The sequence below is a fragment of the Mycteria americana genome, chromosome 6 (genome assembly GCF_035582795.1).
Source record: "Mycteria americana isolate JAX WOST 10 ecotype Jacksonville Zoo and Gardens chromosome 6, USCA_MyAme_1.0, whole genome shotgun sequence".
Classification (NCBI taxonomy): domain Eukaryota; kingdom Metazoa; phylum Chordata; class Aves; order Ciconiiformes; family Ciconiidae; genus Mycteria; species Mycteria americana.
Genome location: NC_134370.1, coordinates 53,719,651 through 53,738,989, shown reverse-complemented (window position 1 = coordinate 53,738,989; position 19,339 = coordinate 53,719,651). Strand labels below are relative to the sequence as shown.

The following is a 19,339-nucleotide window of genomic DNA, read 5'->3' as shown; positions in this document are numbered from 1 at the left end:
GTTTACTTAAATAATAAGTTGAGCTGCACCTGAATACATATTCAAAGCTCATCTTATACCATATGAAATTCTAGAAATAGTTACTTGGAATTTCCACTGAATTCAGGGGGAAAAAAAAAGTCCTCTGCCCCATTACTGATGGTTACTTCAGTGGTGATGCTTCACTCTGACTGTATGTCACAGTCATTTTTATACAACATTATAAACTAAACAATGGTTATCTCGCAGTTAACTCCGAATTTAACAAGCAGGCTCAGCAACAAGCGCTTAAATTAAAATTAACTATAATCCTCCCTGAAGCCAAAGAAGGAACCTTTGCAGTTTTACTTACAGAAGTCATACTCCTGAAAAATAGCCCAGCAATAGTTTCAGCTTCTACTGTACAACTTGGGAACTGTGCACAACGAAGTTCTAATCAGATCATGATTCTTCATTCCAAAACTTCTCCCCATTCTTTCCAACTTTCATTTCTACTCTAAGCGTTACACTTCTGCAGTGTAAATAACTGCAGTAACACACAGTTAGAAACCAATATACAGAAATCCCCTGGTTCTGTGTATCGTTCTTCAGCCACCCAAATATATTCCTGGTTCTTTTACTTCACACAAATGGAATCCTCCAAGTTACCTCCTGACTTCCATTACCAGCTGAGACACTATAAACACTGTTAAACGCAAAGTGGTGGTGTTTTTTTTTAAATCAGCAGCACATCTGCAAGTATCTAAGTGACAGGGAAAGTACACAGTCTTCCAAAGAGTGATTCCATAGCTCTAGATTACATATAACAGCACTGTTTCACTATGTATCCAGAACATTGTTGTTTCATTAATAATCAGGGAAGTTTTTAAATTAAAAAACTATGCAGCATCCATGTGATGCCATGTACCACACTGTTTGGGGGCAGTACTACAACTGATGCAAAGCAGTATTTTGAAGACACACAGAAGTCAATTAAATGGAAATACTGAGAGCTACATGTAACAGTCCGTAATGTTAAAAATCTCTAAGACGTTGTATGCTTGCAGGGGAAGAAAGGAAGTTGAAAACAGCAGTGTTTACCAGGGCTATGCTTTCTGAATGAACACATCTACATGTCACATGCAACATGTAAACCTTAGAAATCAAACTTACTTCTGTAAAACACAGTTTGAAACTAAAAACCTCATCAGACACTAATTATGAGTCTTATTTTGCTTTAGGAAGTTTTAGACTTGACAGATAAAATGAACACTGAGGATGACCCCTTAGTAAATAAACAGGCAGTCGACAGTTTTTCTTTGCTAATAAACCAAATACTATGTTACTGAAGAGTTATTAGAAGGCCATAACCTACAAAAATATTATAAAACTTATTTTACAAGAGAATGCCATCTCACTTGAGTGTAGGCCCACTTATCCTGAGACTAAGATACACGTAACTCTAACATTCCAGAAAGCTGCTCAACCTGTCTTTAGAAAGCTTTTCAATAAGAAAGGTAAAAGAATACATTTACCATAGTAATTATTTTTGTAGAAAGCAAATACAAACTTGATCAAACAGCGTGTGATAATGCAATGTGATCAAACAACAAAAGATAACGTGATCAGTGAAACTATTTGGAAAGTAATTTAAAGTACTGTTTATAAATAAAAAGCATGAGGTCTTATTCTGAGTTCAGATAAGAATACATAAAACCACAGTTCTGCTTCATGTAATTTCCCCCCATCTCCAACAGGAATGTTTTCTGCTTGGAAAACATTCTGTGGAAACCTCAGGTAGCCACACAGACATACCAACTTCTTTGCTATCTTACCCCCACCCTTTTTTTCCCCCCACCCTTTTTTTCTTTCTTATTGCCACTTTGCAGCCAGAACAACTACTTTATGCTGATTTTATTAAAAAAGACCAAAACAGAAGTCATGAACAGCTTTTGTATCATTGTATTTATATTCAGTGTTCCTTGTAGAGCCCAGAATGTTCGCTTGTTTAATTAGTCAATGTAAAAATATTCTAGGTATGAAATACCTTCTCTCTGGCTACTTCCTACACTAGCTAGCAATATCTAGTATTAGATTCTGTTGCATGTGTATGTTCATATATATTTTGATATCTCCATATCAAAATACACATGCACACGTGGAGCGAATCCCGTCACTGCCTGAACCAAGGAGCACGCTTCTGCTGCCAGAACAGAAGTGGTGCCGCTCGGAGACAGCGACTCCGCTGTGGGGACTCACACTCACCAAATCCTGCAGCAGGTTATATGTGCTTCGCTTCTGTAGATCTCAAGCACACACATGCACGTACACACGCACGCACACTTGAAGTAGTGGTTTCAAAATCATGGAGGTTGAAGCTATTTTTATTGCTTTTTTACAAGAAACAAGCAGCAATTCTAAAAAGCATTTTAAGAATTAGACCATTTCCCCCCAAAGTAGCTCACAATTTGCTAAGGCATTCAAGACTCTTAACTTTGTCTAAATACTACCAGTGCCGAGCGCATCAATAGGCACCACCACATATGCTACACAATCCACAGCAGGCTTCAGTCATACATGTACGCCAATAAAAATAGATGCAATATTTAATTCCTTTGAGACAAGTACTTCACTCTCCCTGAGTTTGTTTCTGTCTTCACATTCAACCAATTGCTCAAAACTTCTGTTTAAAAACAATACAAAACCCAAATATACACACCATACATACAAACTGCTTGGTGTAATGTTGCCAGCAGAGGCATTTTAAACCCCAACAACTGTGCCTTTATTTTGTTCTGACTCTCAAATGTTTGTAGTATGATGACATATTTCAACTAAGTATTTTTTTAAAATGTCGTATGAACTGGAGAGAAATGATGTGACAACACATTTGGAATTCAAGTCACTGGTTGAGAGCCCTTCCCAACTACGAAAGAACATTTACTTCTGTCCCCACTAACAAAGGATGCATTCCTGATGTCTTCATTTTGCACAGGCACAGTTTATGGGCTGGATTTATAAACCTGAAGTCTGAAACAAGCCAGGGACTTCAGTAAAAAGTGCTTATTAACTAAGCTAATGCACCCAAGCTGTTGAGAACAACAGTTTGATTAATCAAACAGAGTTGGCTTCAGTTTACACCACTGTTCCCTCAGCTTTGATTTTACTACACTTGAAGCAAAGATATAGTCGATTGATTCATAGGAAAGATCCCACATCTGTGATCGAGTCAGATTAAATGTTTTTGCAACCAGCTCGTATTCTTGCGATAGATCTGTTGCAAAGACGCCTTTATCATCAGTCTGGAGTTGAATTGAAAGAAAAGAAAAAAAAAAAAGTTTAAATTAGTTCCTCTACATCAAAAAGGTTTTTTTCTACACATTACAAACGACTTCAATCTTGCTGTTTCACATTTTATTCCACGGTTCTTTCATCTGTGGGTAATTATTTCATACTTTATTTGCCCTACTTTCACTCAAAATTAATAAATTATTCAAACGTACAAGAAAACTTCTTAAAGTGATGGTACAATTTATCAAGAAAATAGGATTTCCTATTAAAATTGCTTGAAAGATGGCTATCAAATGATGCATACATGCAAGCTATATCAGTATTTGCACATCTCCTTATTCCTCTTTTCCCTTTCCTCAGACCTGGGAACTAGAGCATACTCTCTATTCCTGCATCTTCAGGGAAGAAACTGCCTCACCCTCCACACTTAGTGCCAACTAGAACAGTTTCTTGATACTGACTGAAGTACTAGGCTAGCATCAAAAACATACGATTGAAAGCCACCTAAAGATTATTAATCTAAAAGGAGCAAGTTAGGATTATTTCAGGGTTAATGAGATTACCCATCTGCGACTCCCCACAGAGAAGAATGCTAACTACATCCTGTTGAACTTAAGACACTGTAGTATCTCCTTCTTCTACTACTCTTGTTTTTATAGGCCTTTATGGGTAAACTGCATTCTTAGGTGACTCCATTGGTTATCTAGACTTTTCACAACTGAAAATCTCAAAAATAATCTCTAATCATGAATTATTTTTCACCTAATACAACAGAGTTCCAACTCAGTAATAAATACTTTATACAATAAGGATTGAGGCTTATTTGAATGATAAGCACAACGCTGTAATATATACGCACACTTGGACAATGCTACAAATTACAGGGGTTAAACCAACAGGATGATAGTAAAATCCTGCCAATGCCAGCAAAAATAGTGGGCACCTCAACATTTAAGGACTTTAATTAGCTGTCAAGAGAACTCAAGAACTCTCATCCAACATAATAAATACCCAGGTAAGCACAAGCTTAAATGCAAGCATTGGACCAGTACGTTTAAGAGAAATCTGTCAGTATGCAAACAGTTAAGAAGTTCATTGCATGCACAGCTGATCATCTTATCTATACAGAAAAAAAGGTCTTGCTTTACAATAAAACCAAGAGAAATACTAAAACTTCCCATTTGTATTACATGCATTTCTCAAACAGAACATGATGATTTCCTATAGGCAGATGATTTGCTGCAAGGTCAGAAATTGATAGTCAGTCAGCTCTGATCCATAAAAGGAGACCTCCTTCTCCAATTTCACACTAGTTTGGCTCTTTGCCGAAATACATGGTTAAAATCAAAAAACTTACACAAAGCACTGCAGGGTGGCCCATGTTGTACCAGTATCCAAAATGGTGCTTGTCACAGGAAGGCACTGTCTGAGTTTTGATGTTTGATGTCATGCAAAGTTCTACGGGAAAAAAAAGAAGAAACAAGGATATATATCAAAACAAAAGACATGTTAAGTTTTTGACACATTAATTGGCTTATTTCTGTTCCTGAATTAAAATTAAAACCAACTATTGTTGTTTCCTTGATTTTCTATGCTTCAAATATTTGATAACAGATTCTGAGGAAAGTTTGGTAATCAATTTCTTCTTAACTACTGGCTGGGTAGAAAATTTAGGGAGCTTGCAAACCAGACAGAGAAACACCACACAGCCTTGCACAGGAAGTAAAAGTTCTGATTTAGTTTTGTTTTCATCTGAGACATCAATTGTTGTCTGCTGCCACAAATATGCCACAAAAGCGTTACCAGTGTACCTTTATAGACTATTCTCTCACATACACTGCCACGTTTTTCTAAGTCACCTCTGGTCAAAGACAAATCAGAGTTACTAGATCAGTGGTATGTATGATATTCTGAAATCTAGAGATCACCAAGTAGTTTTCTGAACTTTTTTTCTTACCAATAGGTATATGATTCTGTCGAACGAGTGGCACTAACTCCTCCGAACCTGTTGTTGCAGAGTTGAGAAATGTTCCATGTCCAATTCTGTCAGGAGGCAGGCCCAGGAGAATTTTGGTCTCCTCTTCTTGATTTGGAATCTAGAAAGGATATATTTCACATTCTGTCAAGGCAGCATAAAACAGCACATTAAATAATTACAACGGACTTCAAGTTCTATTTTCACAGCATATCTTATCCAAAAGAAAGTGTTAGTGAGACTAAATATCTGCATTGGTACCCCGTAAAGAACAAAGTAGTGCATGAAAGTGACTCTCAACTTGGAATTACAAACTGAAGAAGCCATAATCCTAAACTGGCGTGTAAAAACAGACGATCACTACTGGCAGTTCTGAAGTACTTTCAGTTGGAGGCCTCAAGTCAGCTTTGTATGCTTCAGTTTCAAAACTTCCCTGTCAAGACCACCTTTAACGCTTGTTTTACACAGGGATTAAAAAAATGATGCATGAAGAACTTAAACTGCAAGAGGCCAAAACCAAACAAAAAATGAAACAAACCCAAAAGACCACTGAGACATTAAGAAATAAATTTTCAGAGAAGTATGCAGGAATAACCTGCAAAAGCCTCCTTAATGAAATAGAAACAAGTATGAATAGGCCTGTGACATCATATATTATGCTTAATTTCCTGAAGAAATAAAAGTATTTTCAGTATTTATCAGACTTGCCAGAGTAAACTTCAGCCACCACTTCAACAGATTGTATGGAGAAGCCCAACTCTTTCTACTGCTACAAGCAGAGCTAACAGGACTACTCATGAAAATATACAAATTTTACTATACATGACTTCTGATAAAATACCAGGAAGAAAACAGTGGATGTCTTGGAATATTACTAATTTTCAAATTCACACCTAACCCTCCAAAAGATATATACAGGAAGAAATAATGTGACAGTTCAGATTCAGAACAGATTGTTGAAGACTTCTCCTTGTTTTTCTCTCTCTTGTCGAAACACCCCAAACCATTGCTACTTTGGCCTGAGAAGTTCAAAACGCACAGAAGTTAATTTTAGTTTCATCAAGGTTTTTATAAAATGGGAATAGCAGAGAAGGACCACAATAAAGGAAACTTTTACCTCTGAAAGGTGCAACGCCAGCTTTAGACCTGCTTTTTTTGCTTCTGAGAGGGGTTCCACAAAATCTTGCCCATGTCCTGCCTTGAAGACAGAAACATATCACTGTTCTACAGCTTGTTTTACAAAACTCCTCCTATTACAATAATTAAGAAGTCTAGCAATATCAAAATACTTAATTCAAATACAGTTACACTGAATTATTTTTCTTTTCCCATTACTTGAGTTTTGAAGGCAGCAAGTCACATAACGTTCTGCTATATGGGCACAATTTAGACAAACTGGTCAAACATCAGTAGTTCAGATGATGCCCAACACTGACAAGCCAATTGTCTTGATTTTTATATCCCTTCTACAACTACCACCTAGAGCTATTTCATTTCAACTTGACAGATATCCTCAAAACATTTTATGCAATAAGCATTTGGTACATCTCAACAAAATTTACACTACTATCAACTTGCAATATTATTTAACTTGCCTCAACCCAGTCAATCTGACTGGGACAATTTAGTAACAGACACCTCCCAGATAAACTCTACTTTTCAGTGGCTCTTTTTTCAGTGTCATATATTAATCTATTGATTCTTTGTTAGAGTATCTGCCCCTTACAGCAACAGGGATTAACCTGGTATCAAGATTATGAGCAACCCATTCAAACTAGCAACAAGCATCGGACAAAAACTTGTAAGAATAAAGTACGATTAGAACCACTTGCTGTTGCACAACATTATATATTTATCTTCAAGAACAGACCAAAATAAAACAAAAACTTACGGTGGGATCACCACTGAGGTCAAGTCCTACTACAACCCCATCAGTGGAAAGAAGGAACTCTTCAGCAAGCTTAACAGTCTGCTTAGCAACTGCCGGGCCACCTCTTCTATTTATTGCTATTAACAATCTAGGAGAGAAATGTACGTATTATGTTAAATACAAGCTGTAATATCAGGAGACCAGCAAATCTGACACCAACAAAAATGGCACTTCACATCCTTCACGGCTGAGTATAAGGAGTATTTCTATAGGAAACCGTTCAAGGAATGAAGGCACCAAAGTGCAGAGGCACACAAATTAGATAAACACGTTAGCCTGTGAAATGCAACAGCCACGGCGAGAGGGAGCGCAGGGAACAATACACTGCTCATTTGCTGCCTGCACTATCAGGCCAGCAACCCCTCCAAGGTGCACACGTGAAGAATGAGAATTCTTCAGCTTCCACAAATAAATCAAACAAGGGTTGCGACTAAGAGTATAAAAGACAGGCAAGCAGCCTGCCTTCAAGCAACCACTGACACCTTCTGAAACTGTTCTGCTGGTTCGGACCACCTCTCCTTTACAGCAGGTTGCCTGTACAGCTAATCAAGCAAAATCTTTGCAATGAAATCTAGGCCGTGAAAAAGGGGTCTTTAACGCAATTTCCATCAAAAACACTGCTGTTCCTGAAAATGTTGCAGAGAACGGACAGTCTTAGAGCTAAAAAGCTTTACCCAGTTTCATTCTTTATCAGTAAAAAGGAAGATAAAAATTCAGGTTTCCATATGAATTACCTGTTTCCATTCCATGCAGTCTAGCTTAAGCACCATTTTCTTTCCTACACTGATGGTTTGTAAACCTGTCTGCAAACCATGACCAAGCATCAGACTACACAAAACCTTGAAACAGAGGTACTCCGTGTGCTTTATTTACCTTACATCTATATCCAAGCCTTCTTCTTTACACTGCTTTATACCCTCAAGTACAGTTTCAACATACATCCTTTTGGTCATACCTACAAACACATGTACACATTTGGAATAAACATACTTGAATTGATTTTATTATGTTGCAGACCCAGCTCTCTAGCCTCCTAAGTTTCATTTTGCACCTTTGATTTTAGTCCATAGTCTTCTAATCTATATAGTTCTAATTCTGTTTATAAACACAGCTTTACTTTGAAGCATACATTTGAATAAAGCCTTCTCCTAAGCATCTAGAAGAAAGAAAATAACTCAGTGTGAACCAGAGAGTAGCAACAGGATTTCTCTTAGGTGTTTTTATTAAACCACAAGTAAAAGACAATAAAAAATGAAGTAACAAAAAGAAAATGTATCAGCTATTAAAAATATTAGCAGACTCAGATGTCATACTAAAGCAAATAACCCAAATTCTTGGGTAGTAGAGTTATAACCAACACATTTTTGTCCTCAAAAATCTAACAGTAAAGTGACATGTTTTTACATGGTTAAATCTTTGCTTTTACATTTAAAGTATGTTTTTATTGAACCAACTAAATTTGACTTTACTTGTTATTAACACAGTCTTAACTAAGTTTTATAGCACATCAGACTTACGAATTAAAAACCAGAACAGACTGTACCTGTGGACTTTTCTTCTCTAGGAGTGCTCCTCAATTCCAGATACTTGACACCATCATCAGCAAATTCTTTAATAACATCTTTAGTGATCTGATTAAGAAACAGTGTATACAACATCATGAAAGTAATGCTTATAATTGGTTATATTTTCCTTTACAACTAAAAGACCCAGATACCTTTTGGCGTGAAACACTTGCAAAATTTTCAGGCCCTATGCGTTTTAGCACGCTCCATCTCTGGAAATACTACCCCACAGAGGGTACCTTCAGTTCCCTCAGTGATACTAAAGAGCGTTGGGACAAATGAGAATTTCCTTGTCTGAACAAGGATACCTCTCAACTGGCGCAGTCATAACCCCTTTCACGGCTACTGTACCTTTCTGTACGTTTCACATGCTGCCTAAAAGCCGCTTTCCAGGAGGAAAGAACAGGACACTACACCACTTTCTGCTCCCTATTTTGGTCACACAGCAGTTCTCCTTGACAGTTTTGTAATCTGATGTGAACAAAGGGCAATTCTAGTTCTGTAGTTTTGGTACGTAATGAACCAAGGAAGAAACAGGAGACTACGGTAAATCAAAGCTTTGGTAACAATGAACAGACATCACATTTTTAAGACATTATCAGTCCAAGCATCTGAGTGGTCATAATGACCACCATAGTGGAAGCTCATTGCTTTCACAAAAATTAAATGCAAGTTATATAAAATCCTGTGTTTCTAAATTAATGTGTTTTACAATAATAATTCTGACCTCCGATTGAAGGGACCATCATTGATATTGTTACTTGAACCCAATGCTGCTAATCCAACTAATTTTGACTGTGTGTATCGCCTGCTTGTTTTAAGCAAACTTTTAATTAATTTACCAGTAAAATATCTTCAGTCCTAGTGGTAATCTGATAGATGATCTGAAACATCTGAAAACATCTGAAATAAAAAGTTAAAAAATTAATTGGACAAGTGTTGAACAGTAAAATGAGCATTCAAAAAAAAAATCTACACTTTGAAAACATGTACTCACTGTGCTCAGTTAACCAGCCTGTAGCTTCAAATACAAAGACCATCTGAATGGCTATTTCTGACTTTAGATGCTAACAATGCATTTGCGACAGAAATTATTATTATTATTGCCACAAAGCTTTTCAAAGTTTCCAAAAAAGGAAACTATACGAGTCAATTTTCTCTGAAAAGCATACGCTACAAGTGAAAATTTTAAATCCTTTAAAAAAAGGAGTTAATCAACATGAGATTTCCATTTAGTCCGCAAACATCTAAGAAGTTATTCTATAGATACAAGTAGCAAAAAATCTAACACATTGTACCGTAACTAAGACTTGAAAATGTATTGTCTGCAGTCAGCATATAAGGCCATACATTTCTCTGTTTTGAACTTAATTAACAGACACTTGGTAAATGTTTGTCACACACACACAGAGGTATATACTCACTCATCTAAGGTTCTTTTCTTTCCTTTGTCAATCACAGTCATTCCATTCTGGATCTGAAGGTATGGCTTCTGGGCCATAAGTTTCTTCATAGTGGCAGAACTGATACAGCCGTTCAAATGAGCATGAAGTTCCTAGAGGAAAAAAAAATCCTATGGATTTGTGTCCAGTGAAAAGGATGGCTTCTACACCTTGTTTGTATTACTGTTCTTGTATCCTACATTATTGTTTCACTCCGAGTTTGAGAACAAAATAGCAGTTATCTCTGGTTTTGGCTAATAATTGTTTCCCTCCTGCTTTTGCATGCACCAGTTCAACTGAGACTGTCCTGTTTGTTCCTTCTCACTTGGTGGGCTGTTGTTAGCAATGATCTCGGCGGGAGCACAGCCAGCTCAGGAAAAAGGGCTCTCCAGCTCGTTGCTGGAGTGGTGCAATTCACGGTGAGGAGGAAGCGAACAGCTGCTTCGGTGTTGAGAAAAGTATAATAAGGATTCAAGAACTCTTTCCCCATCCACTGCAAGTTAAACGTATGTGTACATTGTTAGAAAATAGCAACATCTGTATATCCACTCACCTTTCTTTTTTTCATACTTTGAAGTTTTAACTCACAGCAGAAATCCAGCAAGATGCCACCTCTACCCATTAACAGCAACTGGAGTAATCGCCCTCCTTTGTCCGAGACAGCTTTCCGAGACTGTCTCTTGACAACCTGCCTTTGGGGTCCGAACCTACGATCCTCAGCTCCATTCCTCGCTTCACCTTTGCTCCTTCTTATGATCTCTTGGCTCCTGACATACGGAACATGTCCCTAGTGCCCTCCCAACTCATTCAAAATGTATCTGCAAAGCATCTGCTTTGTTACCTACCCCCTCGCCCCCCTGGAACGCATCCCTTCTCACTGGGAAAAGAAAAATTGGGGAAATATTTCTTCAAGCCTTTGATTGGAAGACACATTGAAATTGTAACTCCTTCAAGATTTAATTATTACAATTTTGTGAAATATTATATTTCAGATTCCTATTTTAAAGTATTAAGTTCACAAGCAGAGGAAAAGGGGTCACATTATCTAAACTGTGAAGGTGCACAACTCCACCTATACACCAGGAGCTATGGCTGCTGACCACTTCTGGAAATCAAGCCAGGTACATACCACTACTTCCACATTAAATTTTTCACAGTCTTACCAGTGAAATACCTCACAGAATTCAGATAGACATGAAACATAAACTCTGAAAAACATCGTACTGAAAAGGAGCATGAGAATACAGGGACGGTGTGATTTGATGTGGGTTTGATTGTGCACCCGTCCATCGGCTGTATAAGCTGTCGGCTGGAGTACGTGCCATTTGCTGTTTTGCAAGTCCAGAACAGTAACACCGATAAAACCGCAGTAACACGTACAAAACGATACCACAGATATGCTCGAAGTAAGGCACACCCCTAGGGACATGGAAAAAAAAGCGTTATCTGAGACAGACTTCTTGGGCTAGCCTCGGGGGAAAACAGGACTAAAAAAGAAAATAAAGATCATGCTCAGTTGATGTAATTGGAAGATGAGACGCCGAGAACTGCAAACAAGCTGGACAGGAAAGCACCTACCGCATTTTTCTGTAGGATGAAGGACCTCAGAAAAAGTGCGCATTTGACAGAACTCTGAGCCAACAGCAGCTGTCTGTCTAGCTGGCTGTCTGTCCGCCCGCCCGCAAGTGCTGCAGTGCTGATGCACCGCCAGCTCCAGCGCCAGCGCCTCAGCCCCCGCTCCCGCCCGACCCGCTTCCACCGCGGCCTCCCGCACCCGCGAGCAGCGCCCGGGGCCGCCCGCTGCAGCCGGGGCCCCGCACCTGAGGGCCGGGCCGGGCCTCGGCCGCTTCGCCGCGGCGGCCCCGCCGAGCCCCCGCCGCTCACCACTTTGGGCAGCTGCCGGTAGAAGCGCAGCTCTCGCTCCCGCTCCGCCGCCATGACGGCGCCTGTGCCGGCGGAGGGCGGGCCGCGGCCGGGGTCACGGCGGCGGCACCGCCCCCCTCCCCCCCCCCGGCCCGGCCCCGAGGGCTGCGTGCCGCCCCCGAGGGCTCCGTTCCCGCCCCGGCAGCAGGCGGCCCTGCTTCTTCGTGCTCCCAGCCGGGGGCAGCTCCCCGCCCCTGGGCGAGCAGCCGGCGTAAGTGCCACTGCCCCGCCGCTCACCCCGCTCCCTCCCTCCCGCCGCCAACCCCCCGTGCTGGGAATACAGGTGCAGCAGGAGCGAAGGCGAGGTCATAAAAAACGCTATTAATATTTAATTCCATAAAGCTTCAAGTTTATTCAAGTGATGCGATTTTCAGATTTACTGCACCTTAGTACTACACAAGCGACAGTTCAAGTCCAGCGCAAGGGGGAGGGCACGGCCAGAGGTCGCCTGGCCGAGAGGTAGGCAGCCACCTTCGAGTATTTAAGTGAACTAAACTAAGTTATTCTTCCGTAATGGCACTACAGTTTGCTACATCATCTTGTTACGAAGTCGGAAGTGGATAAACGCATTGATTATTTTGCCAACCCTTTTTTTACATGAACATGGCAAGCTTGCCAGCACAAGGATAGGAGTTGTACCTTTCACTGATATGCAGGTCAAACCAACCAAAACAGACATTCTGGAACAATCCTAAATTCTATTTCAATTATTTCATATTTAGCTTTTAGAGTCACTGCAATCTAATTCTAAAAACCCCACAATTTTAAGTCTAGAAGTCACTAAGCAAATGTTGGCTCTTGCTATATCCCAAACCAGAGATGAATGTGATTAACATCATAAAACATGGTGGTCTACATACTGCTAGAGTAATTCAGGCAAATAAATTATCCTCCCACAAATACGAAAAAAAGAATATATTACTGACATACGTAGGGAAGTTAGCTTTAAAGTTAAATTCAAGCATACAAATATGAAGTAAACAACTCAATATTCAAGTTAGTTTGCATCTCTCTTGGTGCTTGACAGATCATCCATGTCCAAGCACAGTGCAGAATTTGGTTAGCTGTTCAACTTTTTTCATAGAAAAATAGCACGTCCATAGAAGAAAGAAAATGAATTTCAACTTACTCAGTGATCCACTCTTTTATTTTACCTTAGTTAAAGGCAAACTAAGTACAGATACTGTACAGTAAAATGTATGCACATATAAAGAACAGTTGTTCTTCATTCTACTTAAAGGCTCCAATCTCTACATTCTTTTACTTAGAGACCTTTCCAAGCAATTACTCCTCTCTGAAACACGTTGCACCCACATTTAAATATAAAGGGAACCATCTGCAGGTCCCACATAGCCAACACCTATTAGCAGCACGTCAATTAGTGTCCATATTCCAAGTCCACCAAAGCTGAAGAGTTTTCCCAGACCTTCCCGCCACTGGCCCAAATAGAAACGATCAGCACCAAATCCACCAAGCGTGATGCTGTAAGAAAAGAAACATGACTCATGATTATTATTTCAGATGAAGTCAGTTTGGGTATCCATACACACTTCTTTCTGACATACCTACAAGTTGATAATAGTTTTGCTCTACATCACTCAAGAAACTATACATTTTTTTGTACAAAAAGAGCTGACTGGGTTATTAAATGAGAAAGCTTTTGATGAAATATCACTGTTTCTTAGCTAATTAATATTATCCAGAGACTTGACAGTTTTTCATTCACAACAAGCAATAAAACCCCAAACTCTCAAATTTATAAATGTATTTTGACTTTTCTAAGCTAGCAGAAGCTAAAAAAACCCCAACAAACAAGCTAATGAACCAGACCCAAAGGCTGTATTCAGCCCCATGCAGTAAGTTTCTCCAGCTGGTGGCAGAGAGTGTGTTCGATCACCGCCTTAATCAGAGTCTTATTGTATCTTTGGCTCCAGGAATAGAGAGTCTTACTACCTCATTTATCACATTAACCACTTTTGAAATATTAAAATTTAAATGGAAGAGGTCTTGCCACCAAAAGAACTTTGGTTACTTTCAAATCACTACTGTGCTGCTCTAATGGCTTAATATTCCAAAAATAACCTAAATAGTTTCTTTCAATACTGCTACACTGGTCTCTTCCCTAACAATTTAAAACACAAGAAACTTTGTCTTAAGGCATTTCTAGCTGTTACATTTGGGAAGGAAGCCGTAATAAATGTATACCAACTACAGCCAGTCAGTGACACCTATCAAATTCAGAAACAGCTGCAGTCATTTCAGATGCCAAGTAATTTGGAGAATCTTCAGCCCTAATTAAAACATATTAAAAACTGGGAGAAGAAAACATAAGTCTGCAGATTTTCTGAGCATTTGTACCTCATTTGACACCATACAGAATAAAAGCAAGCATGTCCTCTCTACTCAGAAAATGCATCACTTTGTGAAGCCTAAGAATCATTGGCATTTACTCTGAAGAAAGTACATTCAATGCAAAAATAGGGTAAATGTTTTCTCTCAAGCTCTGTTTACTGAAGACAGCTAGTATCGTTGCATATGAAGTCTTTGGGCATCCTATGCATCCAAATTCTAAGCTAGACTATATGACATATTGGTTACTCAGTACACCAGTAAAAATACCAAGCAGAAAAACACACAAACTGAAGATTTTATAGACAATCAACCTATTTCTAATAATACTATCTATTTTAGCCTGACATTATCCAATATTTCTCGTGTACCTTAGTGCCAAGGCAGTAGACCACTTATAACCTCCAGTCCAGTTGCAATAGAGCATCTTAGGAAAGACACGATTACCTAAACATTAGAAAACATTCAAACCTTAATGTAGCAAACAAAGACCACGTAACGAGTAAAAAAATGACAAGCAAGAAGATACTGCATTTCTCTAACAAGAGTCTAAAAGGGTTGACACTAACTGAAACAAACACTATCCGCACAAAAGCTCATATGTACTCCACAGTCCTCTGTTCCATCCATCTTTGTCCCACATCAGACAACATGCAAGGTCACTGAACAAATAGGGGGAAAATTAAACTAGTCGGGTGAAACCAGTGTCAATTTTTTTAATTATCCCACTGAGACACTTGATATTGATTCTACTAGTGGTGTCCAAATTAGTTTAATTCGTAGAAGTTGACAAAAATAAAACAGAACTATTTTCTCTCACGTGAAGGTATACAACAGTATTAAAAGCCAATGTTTACAGTTAGATGTCACTATTATGCTTCAAAATTAAAATGTAACTATAAAAAAATTCAGTAGATTAATCAAGGTGCAGGCTGTTACTGCAATGGACATAAACAATCATTGGATTGACCCACTACAAAAAATGTTAAGAAATTCTTTAGAAAAAAACCTTCTTTACAGAATCTGTTTTAGCTCACCTTACCTAGACAATGAATATGATCCCGTACTGTACAAGTGGCATTATATCGTTGTCGTGGACAAGAAACCGTCATGCAGTTTGTAGAATTGGTACATACATAATCAGTTGTTGCAAGCTGCCAGCAAAACTGGCATGTCATGTTAATTGTAAAGTTCTCCTGCTCGTAGTTATTCTGATCCTGTAAAAGGACAGCATTATCACTTCACTAGTAATAAAAAAAAAAAGATTCACAGTGTGCAGTATCAAATTACATTTCACGGATAGACATTTTGGGCAAAATAACAATCACTCTCTTCGCTACCTCTGTGCCTCTATGTAGTCAAGTAAAATAGAAAAATCAACATTAGAAAACTGACAGAGTTAGTAAAGTGCAGTTTACCATTACTGTTTCCTCCAGTCTAAGGCTACTGCCAAAAGGAAGATTCATTCAGTCTCACCTGTAAGATCAGTTTGTGGCTCTGACAAATATTTAGCCTCCCCACTCTCAAATCGTTTCAATTTCGATTGGTCAACAAATTGATTTAACTCAACTGCATGGCTGCATAACAAAAAGATCCAATGCAAGAAAGGCAAACAGAGAAGGGTAGGTCTGCCTCTTCAGCAACAGTCTACCATTGAATGACTTACTGTATCACAGATCTGCAAACCTGCCTATGTAAGAACCTGGAAATCAATTTTTTGTATTTTATGACAAGATGCCACAGTTTAATTAAAAGTACTTAAATTTGGGTTTAAAAGTAACAGCTTACTTACAACACAATGAACATGTGGCTTGACTTTGCAATCAAAAGTGGCCGGCTTCCCATATATACAGGAATAGTTTGTGTTACATGTCATACAGTCTGGTGGCAATCTACTGCAAAGCCCGTTGCTAGGACATTTAGTCACATAAGGTGGAATTTCTGTACTTTCTGAAAGGCGAAACACGTGAATAAAATTAAGAAAATGAATTAAAAAAAGCTATATAGACTAAAGTATATATATACATGTTTTCTTTTATACATATATATACGCACACACGCATTGACACTGTATAAAGGGCTTTCCTTATTACAGTGAACAGCATTGCAAGTTTGTGTTGTGGGAACCACTGCGTTAGTCAAGCAAGCCACACAACACAGCAGGGTACCCTGCAAGGGTCTCACAGAAGTTCTGTACAGGACAGCACAGCACCACAATTCAGTACAGCACCAGAACAGAGCTTAGCACGGATTAGTGCCACCTCAGCCAGTATTTCTCAGCGGAAGTAATCAGTTTAGGTATGGAAGCAGGTTGACACATGTAACCTACTTTTAGCTCAGGTCTAATCGTTTACAGCTAGCTCAGCCATTTGCTGTTTGCATGTGTTCAGAACCACCTCTTAAATTACTAGCGAGAACAGCGTTTCAGCCAATCCTGATGCATCCCTTAGCTAAAAACCTTGTATTTGTGTTGGAGAGGGAACAGTAACAAGTTCTTGCAGAATGCTGGAGTCTTTCAAGAACTTCCTCCGTCCTGACAGGGTGTAAAACACATGAACCACAATGGCAGTTTAACTAGTCATTTTCTAGCTATAAGATCTTACATGAACCAATTCTCTAATTTATATAATCCAAAGTAGTTGTTAAGGTCATTGAAGAGTAACTCATGATGTGTTATCCTATAATGTCTTTTACCACTGTGAAAGCATGTACAGGTTTCTAAAGACATAATTCAAGAACTCTACTATTAAACTCAAGACACCAAAGAAAAAGGCCCACAGGAGAAAAACAAAAGAAACAACATAATATTGTACCTGCTGCTTTAAAATAGGGAGTATTTGTACTTGTTGAAGTTAGACTTTTTGCAAATGTAGACTGTGGTTGTGAATGCTTTGTGGTCATCAAAGATCCTACTACAAGAAAAAAGACAGGGAGAAAGTGGTATTTCTAGAATAAAATTAGTCTTCAGACACAGTTTGATTTCAGCACACTGATATGAAATTACAAGTGGAAAGTGTAATGAGAATTAAGAAAATTACAAAAATCTGTTTTCCTATTCTATAAATAATAGGATGCTTACACTGAACATTAAAATGAGCATTAAAATTGAACCATTCCTTTTAGACAAGAAACCACGTTCATTTCAATTCAGTCTTATTTTTTGATTCTTGAGAATTAAAAAACACTGCTCAGAAAACAGATTTTACACTGTACTTGCTACTGAACAAAACCATTTAGTCAAGCGATGCAGCTACTTCTTTGATAGAAAGCTAGAATAGAAGAACTGGCTGGCAGCCATGGCTGTACTCGTGCATGCACTTCATGTTTGTCTCTGGGCGAATCCCACGATTCCAAGGACTCGGGGCTGCGCGGAGCTCCGCGGCGCGCAGATCTGTGCCTGAGCCCGTAAGGCAGCACACGCACAGCACGAGTGGGCTGTGCCCAGGTGGAAGCATAAACATAGGTTTGTCACATCCACCGACCCAGACGGTGCCGAGAAGCCCCAGTACCTCGCCAGTTACATTTTGGATCACGCGCAATGCAGGACGAGGAGTAAGCACGGAAGACGCTGTGGAAGCCTAGCGCAGCAGACCAGTGGGTGAGCGGGGCCTAGCCTGTCTTTCGTCCTAACACCGAGCATCTCAGCAGGAAGTACCAGCCCTGCAGCGCACAATGAAAGCCAGCAATGCCCGAAGCACCTGGTTCCCCCGCCCCGCCCAGTCACAGGGAAGTGCCACCACATCTTCAACAAGCCGAGGTCACCGTCACCCCCCCAGCTCGGCCGCTCAGAAGCCCGACCCGCCAGGGGCGCGTTCAGCCCCCGCCCCGGGGATCGGCTGGAGACACTCGGGAGAACAGCCCCCACCCGCAGGCGAGGCGCTGCGGCGCCGCCGGGCGCCCCCCGCCGAGCCAGGGGCTCGGAGCGCCCGGCCCGCCCGAGCCGTCCACGGGCCCGCGGGCAGGCGGCGGCTCCATCCCCTCCCCTCCCCTGCCCCCCTTCTCCCACCCCACCCGCCCTGTCTCGGCCTCGGGGAGCCGGGGCAAAGCGGCGGCGGCCGCGCTCACCTCGGCCGGAGAGGACGTAGAGCTGGGACAGGAAGAGCGCGAGGCTGCAGAGCCTCCGCAGGGCGCGCAGCGCCGCCATTTTCCCTGCCGCCGCCTGCCGGCTCCGCCGCTCCTGACGAGGGAGGCGGCGCCGCCGCTGAGCCGCAGCCCCGCGCGGGGCCCGGCCCCTCCGCAGCCCGAAGGCGGGACCGACCTCAGGACGGGAAGGACGGACCTCAGGACGGGAGGGGCTCCCGGCCGCGGGTCGACTGCCGCTACCGTGGGAAAAGAGGGAGTTCAGTCAGCCTGTTACCGCATTTCGCGCTTCGCGCTCCCCAGCAATCCTGCGCGGGCACTAAGGAAACAACAGGCAGCTGCTGGTTTAGTACCTTACTACGTCTTTTGAAACGTCATTCATCACGGTGTTGCTCAGTTCCTCAGGCTGCCTTACTGCTTTCTTCCCTCTGCCCTGTGCCTGCCTGTCCTCCTCTCTACATACCTCTCCCTGTAGACAATTTTAATTTATATTATTTTTGTTCATTTATGTCCTTCAATGACCTCTCTCATTGCTGCAGGTTATCTGAAAACTCAAATGGGGGCAGCATAGATACATGTATGCTAAAAAAGTTAGTCTTGTATTTGCAAAACCTAGAAATTCACTGTAAAAAAAACCCCAAAGTTTTAATTCTGCAGTCGGAATGCATCACATATGTATCAGGTAGACTGTAGTCCATAAAGAGATGATATTTTTATACGTAAAATATTACTAATAATAAATATACATAAGAATCACCCTCCGCACCCCATGTTAATTCTGTAAAGTGGAATAGAAAGCTTTCCCAGCACTTGTTCCTTCAGTTTT

General features: G+C 40.4%; 2 protein-coding genes across 4 annotated transcripts; both read right to left on the bottom strand.

Annotated features, from left to right (window-relative positions):
* Positions 1-2,321: 2,321 nt before the first annotated feature.
* Positions 2,322-12,192, bottom strand: MAPDA (N6-Methyl-AMP deaminase). Of its 3 annotated transcripts, XM_075505848.1 has the most exons (11): positions 12,046-12,123; positions 11,386-11,580; positions 10,144-10,274; positions 9,562-9,622; positions 8,698-8,785; positions 8,028-8,109; positions 7,116-7,242; positions 6,342-6,422; positions 5,207-5,345; positions 4,607-4,707; positions 2,322-3,260 (listed from the first exon to the last, which is right to left on the bottom strand). In XM_075505848.1, the coding sequence occupies exons 1-11, from the start codon at positions 12,097-12,099 to the stop codon at positions 3,069-3,071; spliced, it is 1,251 nt and encodes a 416-aa protein (XP_075361963.1). In that variant the 5' UTR covers positions 12,100-12,123; the 3' UTR covers positions 2,322-3,068. The 3 variants fall into 3 exon arrangements, with proteins under 3 accessions (XP_075361963.1, XP_075361964.1, XP_075361965.1); XM_075505849.1 differs by lacking the exon at positions 11,386-11,580 and having other exon boundaries at positions 12,046-12,192; XM_075505850.1 differs by lacking the exon at positions 11,386-11,580 and having other exon boundaries at positions 11,982-12,106.
* Positions 12,193-13,213: 1,021 nt separating this feature from the next.
* TM2D3 (TM2 domain containing 3) lies at positions 13,214-18,758 on the bottom strand. The gene is made up of 6 exons (XM_075505847.1): positions 18,499-18,758; positions 17,247-17,345; positions 16,226-16,383; positions 15,476-15,650; positions 14,805-14,880; positions 13,214-13,566 (listed from the first exon to the last, which is right to left on the bottom strand). The coding sequence occupies exons 1-6, from the start codon at positions 18,575-18,577 to the stop codon at positions 13,401-13,403; spliced, it is 753 nt and encodes a 250-aa protein (XP_075361962.1). The 5' UTR covers positions 18,578-18,758; the 3' UTR covers positions 13,214-13,400.
* Positions 18,759-19,339: the final 581 nt, after the last annotated feature.